General features: G+C 51.0%; 2 protein-coding genes across 2 annotated transcripts; one reads left to right on the top strand and one right to left on the bottom strand.

The window, feature by feature from the left end:
* Positions 1-826: 826 nt before the first annotated feature.
* On the bottom strand, positions 827-3587 carry MRPL46 (mitochondrial ribosomal protein L46). Its single transcript, XM_075432042.1, has 4 exons — positions 3386-3587; positions 2746-2938; positions 1955-2128; positions 827-1265 (listed from the first exon to the last, which is right to left on the bottom strand). The coding sequence occupies exons 1-4, from the start codon at positions 3548-3550 to the stop codon at positions 1015-1017; spliced, it is 783 nt and encodes a 260-aa protein (XP_075288157.1). The 5' UTR covers positions 3551-3587; the 3' UTR covers positions 827-1014.
* A 24-nt stretch (positions 3588-3611) lies between these two features.
* MRPS11 (mitochondrial ribosomal protein S11) lies at positions 3612-7303 on the top strand. Its single transcript, XM_075432041.1, has 6 exons — positions 3612-3707; positions 3882-3977; positions 4185-4274; positions 5035-5164; positions 6583-6648; positions 7102-7303. Exons 1-6 carry the CDS (start codon positions 3667-3669, stop codon positions 7207-7209), a joined length of 531 nt encoding a protein of 176 aa, XP_075288156.1. The 5' UTR covers positions 3612-3666; the 3' UTR covers positions 7210-7303.
* Positions 7304-7768: the final 465 nt, after the last annotated feature.

Genomic DNA, 7768 nt, shown 5'->3' with positions numbered 1-7768 from the left:
ACTGGGCCCACACTCTGCCTACCAAACAGCAACATTTACAACCAGAAAAAACCCTCCAAGAAACAGAATCAGCCCCAGAGAAGTGAGACAGCACCATATAAGCCCAGGATAGATCTAATAAAGAAATTGGGGTAATAGGGTCAGGCTACCCAAGGCAGACCTGGCTGCGCTGGGTTAGCAGTGCTGGCCTAGCACAGCAGGAATGGGAGCCACAAACTCCCCAGAGCCACCTTTGAGGCCACTCCCGGGAGGCATCAACACTAGAGCAGCCTTCCCTCACCAGCAAAAACTAGCCTCTCAGCCCAGTGAGCTGCTGCTCAAACGTTTCCCTCCTTCAGCGTCTGTTGCTACTGAGGCTCAAGAGGAGAGCAGTGTGCATGGCAAAGCAGCACTCATCTGAAGAAAGAGCTGCTGCCTAGACCTCGTACATCAGTGTACTCCACCGCCACCACGTATCACAGACTCTAGGCCAGAGGTAGCTCCAACGCAGATTAAACATAAATAAACTGAGAATATCCCAGCTTCCAGAAACCCACCTTGCCCAGCCTCATGCCCAGGAGGGCCTGTTCCCACCTGGACACAAAGACAACCCTCCAGTGCTGCTCTTCTTACAGAGCAGGTGCCCGAGATGAGCATTAGCCATTGCACAGAAGAAACCACTTGAGCTTGAGACTCTGACAGGAGTCTGGTGAGGACAGTGAGCGTCCCGGGTACCACAGCCCCAGCGAATCACACACTTGGGAGAGACAAAGATCACAACATGCATTTCCAGAAGAGGTGGAGGAGGATTCAACAAGAGCAAAGAACTCCCTGAGGAGAGCTTCACTTCCGCATATAAGTTTTAATATTTATTTAATACAGGCCTGCTGAAAACTGGGAAATAAGGCAAAGGCAAATTATCCTCCAGAGCCCGAGTTAACATCCCATATGCACAGACCATGCAAAGCAGCAGCTGTGTTCATCCCTGGAGCCACATCCCACATCTTCCTCATCTGCTGGAGCACAGCCTATCGCTTACAAGTCCAGAAGGAACTGACTGACTTTTTTCAGGTATTCCGACTTCAAGTAATCTCCCAGCTCATCCTTTGTGACCCACAGGTAGTCTTCCTTCAGCTCTGCCTGGGACAAATCACTGCTTTGGAGGAAGGCTTTGAAGAAGAATACTTTGGCTCCCACGTTATCCTCAGTCCTGATGGCCCTGGGGAATTTATACTTGTAAATCCCATATGGTGCATTCCCCAGGATTTTGGCTTGAATGTGATCTCCTGCAAGACCCCAGCAATGCAAGAGAGAGAAAACAGAAAACAAGATGTAAGAACACAGAGCAACAGTAACTGCTCTCCTGCAGTAACAGAAAGGACAGCATAAGCTACTTCTTGTATCTGGTTCAGACTGACTGGCCCCTCTTCGCAGAAATACTGCCAATTGTAAGCCTTTTCTCACAAAAAAAACAACTTGTCCTGGAGTCCAACAAGTCCTCTCAGGGTGAGAGAGGGAGCGACAGGGTATCAAGCTTTGCCAACCCACAGTTAAAAGCAAGGACACATGGGTTTGCAATCACCCATCTGCCACAAAAGCTGCTACAGAGTTACAAGAGTGAAAAAGAAACTGTACACATGGAGTAAACCCAGGCCATTCAAGGGGCATCTGGTGATGCTCCAACATCAGACTGCAAGGGCCAGAGATCCCAACTCACAGTCTGCCAGCCCAGTCAGCCCCCACATGCTGCAGTCGCTCTGCGACAGCGCAGTTGCAGAGCCGATTACCCAGGATCATGGCTCTTACCAGAAAACCCACCCCACTGGGCTCCATCCCTCTGCCATGAAATGCCTTTTCCCAGCAGATGGGAGGCGATTCTACTACAGCAGATGGCAAATGTCCCTCAGGTAGGGCAAAAGAAGAAAACAGCTGGGACAAAGAGGAGGGAGGGCCAGGCACACGGCAAACTACACACCCAAAAACGTAGCCATGGCTCGCTCAGCTGTGCTTCGCATTGTCTCTCCAGGCTGCCATTCCACTTGAGGCAGGAGCCACAGCTCCTGGTTACCGATTTTCTGTTTCACCAGAAGCATCAGGTTACTGTCCAGCCTCCTGTTCAATGATGTTCGATCATTGTTTTTATCAGCATCTGCCAAAAAACAACGCATGCTGCAAACAAAGTCTCCTGGCAGCACTGCTCTGATCCCCTCGATTCATCACCCCCTCTCTGTCTCACACCCTTCCAGCAATAATACAAAAACATGGATATGCAGAGCAAGACAAAAATCTAGACAGAAATGCCCCTGGCTGCTCTAGAAGCCAAGGCAGGATTCAGCTGGAACCCACTGCTAGACTGCACACTACTTGCTTCATTTCCACAGGGAATTTACAGCAAGCAGCCCGGATCTCCAGCTTGTCAAAACCCAGCAAGAGCACCAGGCAGAGCTTGGGAACTAAGCCACCAAACATTCCTCTCGTCTGGAAGCAACATCCATTTTCATCATTTTGCTCTGGTAAGGTTGAACACACACATCTTTGCAGCAAGGGAATACTGATTCCTTTGTCAGCCAGTTAACTCCTCGTGTGCTAACAGGGCTGCCACAGAGTCAAGATGCTTGAAAAACAAAAAAAGATGCAGCAAATTCCTTCACTCCACTAAACTGCACTCAGCTGTCTGAAAAAGACTGAGCAAACACCTCCTCTCCACTGCGCTGCACTCAGCTGTGTCTGGCAGAGGATTAGGGTGTTCTCACCCACAACCTGTACCTGTTATCCGCGGGGCGGCTTCAAATCGCAGTAACTTCTGTTCCCACTTGTCTTCCAGGTCCTGAGCCATGATGACCGTTTTGCCGGGCGCTTCGTCATCATCGTACGTGCTTTCCTTCCTCCTCCTCAGCCGCTCCTCCTCCTCCTGCTTGCGGATTTCATGATCTGAATAGTGGCTTTTCTCCAGCTCTATCTAGAAGGGCAACGCAGAGAACTGCTGAGGCGCTAGCGACGCGGCACGGACTTCACAAGCAGAATTAAATTATTTCTACCTCGGTGAAGGCAACACGACGGGAATTCCCCTGAGCTCGAGCAGGGCTTCCCCGCTCTCTACCAGGGACGCAAACAGCATTGAGGAAGACCACGGGAGCGCCGCCAACACGGTGCAAGCAGCAAATCGCACACGGAGCGCTCGGTATCACTTTGTGGCACGGAATGACATCGCTCGAGGTGCCCCCAGCATGGCTGTGAGGGGCCATCAGCTCCTCACAGCCCTCAGTTTGTTAACCCCCGGGGCTGGCAGCCGAGGCCGGTCGCCGGGAGCGACCGGCCTCGGCTGCCAGCCCCGCAGGGTGCTCTCCCCTCCAGGCCTGAGGCCGCCATTTTGCTATCAGCAAGCCCTCAGCACCCCCCCGTCTACCTGCCCCATGAGGGCCGCCATCTCTTCCTCCTCTTTCTCGAGGGGCTGCGTGATGCGGGGCAGCCTCAGCAAGCACATCGCCCCGAAAAGCCTCCACGGCCGAGGCGCGGCAGCGGTACAAACCCACCGGCCCCAACCCGCCGCTCGCTGCCTGGGCGCCGCCATGACGCCGCCGTGCGCCCCGGCCCACAATACACCGCGCCCGGCGCGCCGCCATCTTTCCTCCTGGCTCCCATCGTGCTTTGCGGCGGCCTCATCCCGCAGCCGCCCTGAGCGCGGTCATGGCGGTCGCTTGGCAACGGCTGCTCGGTGCGGCCTGGGGGTGAGCGGCGGGGAGGGTAGGGGGAGGCCGGGTCGGGCCCTCCTCGCTCTGGGCTGACCTCTGTGCCTCTCCCGCCCCGTGATGGCGGCCGGGCACGGGAGGCCGCGCTAGGCCCGACGTTCTCCCAGCCGGCTCCCGGTGTCCTCACTGCCCGCCACCGTGTCTTTTCCGCAGGGGCTGTGGTGCCGCCCTGGGCCGTGGCTTGCGCGCCGGCCCCCGGAGGCCGCAGGAGCTGAAGGAGGCGGAGAACCAGAGCGCGACCGACCTGAGGTGAGGCGGGCAGGCCGCGCCGGGAGGGCTCTGCCGCTTGCCCCTCGCTGGGAGGTTTTATTGCCTTCCGCGCTCTTTCAGCCGAGGAAGGAAAGCCAGTGACTTGACTCAATCACAGACGCAGCATGTGTCTTGATCCCATCCCAATGTGAAACAAAACTCTGCAAAATTTAAGGAGTGCCTGATAACTCTTGTTTTGCTCCTCAGCCCTTTAATCCTGCAAAGAAACTCCATGAGATGGGATGGAAAGATCTATGAAGAGATCCCCATAGCTCACATCAAAGCTACGTACAACAAGTAAGCAAATGAGCGGCTCCTTCCCTGCTTTCATGCAGAATGACAGCTTGTAACCCCCCCGGGCTTCGGCCAGTCAGCGTTTTGATCAGAAGGCTCAAAGGAAAAAAGTCAGGGGAGTGGTGTTCATGACTGGGAAGATAATAACACTGAATCCAAACCTCAGTGCCGTTCAGGAAGCATAACTGTCCTTATAGCATCTTTAACAGCAATAAGATTGTTATTACGTGTTTTGAGTACGTTCTGGTAGGAAGAATTAGATGCTGACGACTTTAACAGCAGGTTACTTCCAGCCCTCCCCTCTAGCACTGTTGCTGTACAGCTGTTGAAAAAAACTGTCATATTCTCCATGAGAGATGGTTGTGTTTCGTTAGTGATCCCCACTGTAAAATTTCACTGTTTCTTAAAGCTCTTTCAAGTTCTAGAAATGTTTTGTGGTTTTTTTTAATAAACAGAAGAGGTAAAATGTTCATAGTGAGAGGTGTGCCTGAAAGGGCTGAGGTGTATCTGGATAAAGCATACCTTATCCAGAAACATTTTGCCATCTCTCACACTCCCTAGGGTGACCTAGGAGGTCACTGCTGGGAGGTCTCTGAAGCGGGTGTGTGTAAGTGGGATACCTCAAAAGAGAATGCTGAGTTAGGGTGGCTTGGAGAAGGGAGATGGGAGTTCTGTGGTGAGCCATGCCAGTAAGCTGAGCGAGAAGAAACGAGAATAAAGCTTTGTTCTAGCTTGATTCTTGCTTTTGCCCATCCCTCTGTAGCACCCACATCCAAGTGGTCAGCTTTGACAACACGCCGTTTGCCCACACGTCCTGTGGCACAGAAGGCTTCCAGAATGCCAAGAAGGGAACGGCCATCGCGGCACAGACCGCAGCCATGGCAGCAGCAGTGGTGAGTCTGCACTGATGATTCTCACCCTCACAGAGGGGAGCACTGCCTGCCTCTCCCCGCTCCCTGGGTACCTGCCTTGCTCACAGAGCGCTGTTCCTTAGCGCTCAAGCAGCTGTTTGCTGACAGTTCCCCTCGCTTCATCTGACACGGTGCGCATCTTCACACAAAGTGTTTGAAATGGCAGCTGGAAATGCACAGAGGGTGAACTTAGCTGTGCAGGTTGTGATTAGGGAATGTAACTCGGAGCCTGTCCCTTTTGAGCTCCAGTTAGCATAGCTCTTTTTTTTCTAAGTGAACATCTCTCAGCCATTTTGGAAATGTAGCCCCTGAATCAGCAGCAGTTCAACTTTTGCACTGTGTGGGACTGAGAAGCAGCTGTAATTACTGGCTAAATGTTTTATATTTGCTCTCTGCCACAGGAGAACTGAGCTGCTGCTGCCAGCAGTTCCAGTCAGAGAAGGTGATGTCTTTGCATGTGTAGTTTCCACCTGCATACAGTTTACTGTAATTGTTCCTAAAAAAACATGTGGGTGTCCAGGTGGCAGGAGAAGATGAGGCTGGCTGTGTCATGGTCCTCATTACAGCCGAATGAGGCAAGGTTAAACTGAAAAGCCTCATCCTAAATTAGGTGGAACTGCCTCCAGCCTTTCATGTCAGAGGTGTTTGGTGCCACTGCTGGCCAACAGCTTATTGTGGTTGACTCAGAGGAATGTAAGAACATCTTCACTATTAATCTGTGCTTATCGGAGCCTCATAATAGCTGCATAGCTGTGCTTGGCCAGATTTATTCTGTCACTGTTACAAAGTTGTTCGTACATTAATTGCACCAGAACGCAGAAAGCGAGAGACCCAGAGGAGCTCCATCCACGTGGTGGCAGCACTGCTATGCTTTGCAGCAGGAGTTCTTCACTTTCCATTTGCAAGCCCCTGGAATTTTTGCACTGAAGGTGTGGACTCCTGCACAGCAAATATAAAGCATGCCTGCTTTTCTCATTTACCCTCTAGAAGGAATCCACTGATACAGGAGAGAAGTCGCTGCATTCGAGAAGGGAAAACAGCTTTGAGTTAGCCCTTGTTAGTCCCTTGCCAGTTCAGTCACGTATCCGTGGATATGTCATTTTCTGCCCTGGCTTAAGGTCGTAGGTAGTTTGATCTTAAAACTTTCTCTGTGTGCAGAACTGACAGCCTAGCACAGAAGTTCTCTTCAAACTGCCATGGCTGTATCTGGGCCTCCTTTTCTCCCAGTGTCTTTGTGCAATAATCCCCATATTTGTCTTCTATATGCAATACTACCTACTCTTTATTTTTATTTAGAGAATACCATGATAGTGGGTCAAAAGGGAATGAAAGACTGCAGGGGAGACAGAGCAGCAGTAGTTAACATCAAAGAGAATGCTAACCAGTTGTTCTTTTCACAGAAAGCACGTGGGAAGGGTGTGTTGCATGTACGAGTCATGGTGAAAGGACTGGGACCAGGGCGCAAAGTAGGTGTCAGAGTTTCTTTTCATATTTTCCTTTCTCAGGCATCATCCAGGTTTTTTAAATTCAGGCTGGTCTCATGACTCTACCCATTAACTTGTTTTTTCTGAAGGTGATGTAAAGAATTCATCACTCAAGTGCCTGGTAATGAAGTTTTAGAATCATTCAAATTTTAGGATAATATCACTGTGGAGGCACAATAAAAGCTGTATTTGGGACTTCTTTCAACTAAAGTAGGAAAATTGTTCATGGTAACGCTGATGAAAGGACTGGAGCAGACATGTCTAAACTGGGTTTCCTGATACAAATTACTTATTTTTAAGATAATTACAAAGTAGAACCATTGGAACAAGTTGATTTTCGGACAGAGGACCAAACTATTTTCCCCTGAGCTTTTTTCCTTCTCTGCTTTTCAGTGTGTTGATAACAGCATGTCATCTGCTGTCTTGTTTTTCCAGGCTGCCATCAAGGGTTTGACTATGGGAGGTCTGGAAGTGATCTCCATCACCGACAACACCCCGGTTCCACACAACGGCTGCCGCCCACGGAAAGCCAGGCGAATGTGAGAGGGGAGTGGAAAAGACCCACAGCTCTCAACATCAGTTCATGGAATGGGGACTGGGTTGAATGTCACTCCCATGACCCTGCCTGGAAATACTTGTTGAGGGAAGCTTGAAGAAGAGAGACCATCCTGGGCCTTAAAAGCCCAGGTGGTAGAAGCTGGTGGTAAAAGCAGGAATCTGTGTGCTCTCTTAGTGGGAAGCCTCTCGTGTACAAAGTTTGTTGATTAAAATGTTGGTCTTTCGACAGCCATTCCTGCTGTCTTCCCAGAAGTATTTTGGGTTATTATTGCCTCTCGACTGCTCTCTTCCTCTTACCCCTGTGTGTGGCTCTTGTGTAGCCCTCAGTGCTGTTATTGCTTGTTAGGTGGAAGGGGGGAGCTTGAGGTCTAGATCTCCTTCTAGTCATCTGCAGTAAACAACTGCATGGGGTCACGTCATCTTCCTTCTCTCTTTCTCTCGTTGCACACATTTGGAAACAAGGCATGGGGTAATTCTTCCCCTTTCCCCTGGCTGGCAGAGCTCAGTGTGCGGTGCGAGAGGCAGCTCTCCTTCTTCACGCAGC

Source organism: Opisthocomus hoazin, chromosome 10 (assembly GCF_030867145.1).
Source record: "Opisthocomus hoazin isolate bOpiHoa1 chromosome 10, bOpiHoa1.hap1, whole genome shotgun sequence".
In the NCBI taxonomy this organism is placed as follows: domain Eukaryota; kingdom Metazoa; phylum Chordata; class Aves; order Opisthocomiformes; family Opisthocomidae; genus Opisthocomus; species Opisthocomus hoazin.
The sequence above is the reverse complement of the archived record's forward strand: the minus strand, read 5'-3'. Positions and strand labels throughout refer to the sequence as shown.

Excerpts from the sequence above, each read along its gene's own strand:
- MRPL46 (XM_075432042.1), bottom strand. The coding sequence starts at position 3,550 with ATGGCGGCGCCCAGGCAGCGAGCGGCGGGTTGGGGCCGGTGGGTTTGT. Across the intron at positions 2,939-3,385 it reads TGGCGGCCCTCATGGGGCAG|ATAGAGCTGGAGAAAAGCCA; the intron begins GTAGACGGGGGG and ends TTGCCCTTCTAG. Across the intron at positions 1,266-1,954 it reads AGCCATGGCTACGTTTTTGG|GAGATCACATTCAAGCCAAA; the intron begins GTGTGTAGTTTG and ends GGGGTCTTGCAG.
- MRPS11 (XM_075432041.1), top strand. The coding sequence starts at position 3,667 with ATGGCGGTCGCTTGGCAACGGCTGCTCGGTGCGGCCTGGGG. Across the intron at positions 3,978-4,184 it reads CAGAGCGCGACCGACCTGAG|CCCTTTAATCCTGCAAAGAA; the intron begins GTGAGGCGGGCA and ends TTTGCTCCTCAG. Across the intron at positions 4,275-5,034 it reads ATCAAAGCTACGTACAACAA|CACCCACATCCAAGTGGTCA; the intron begins GTAAGCAAATGA and ends ATCCCTCTGTAG.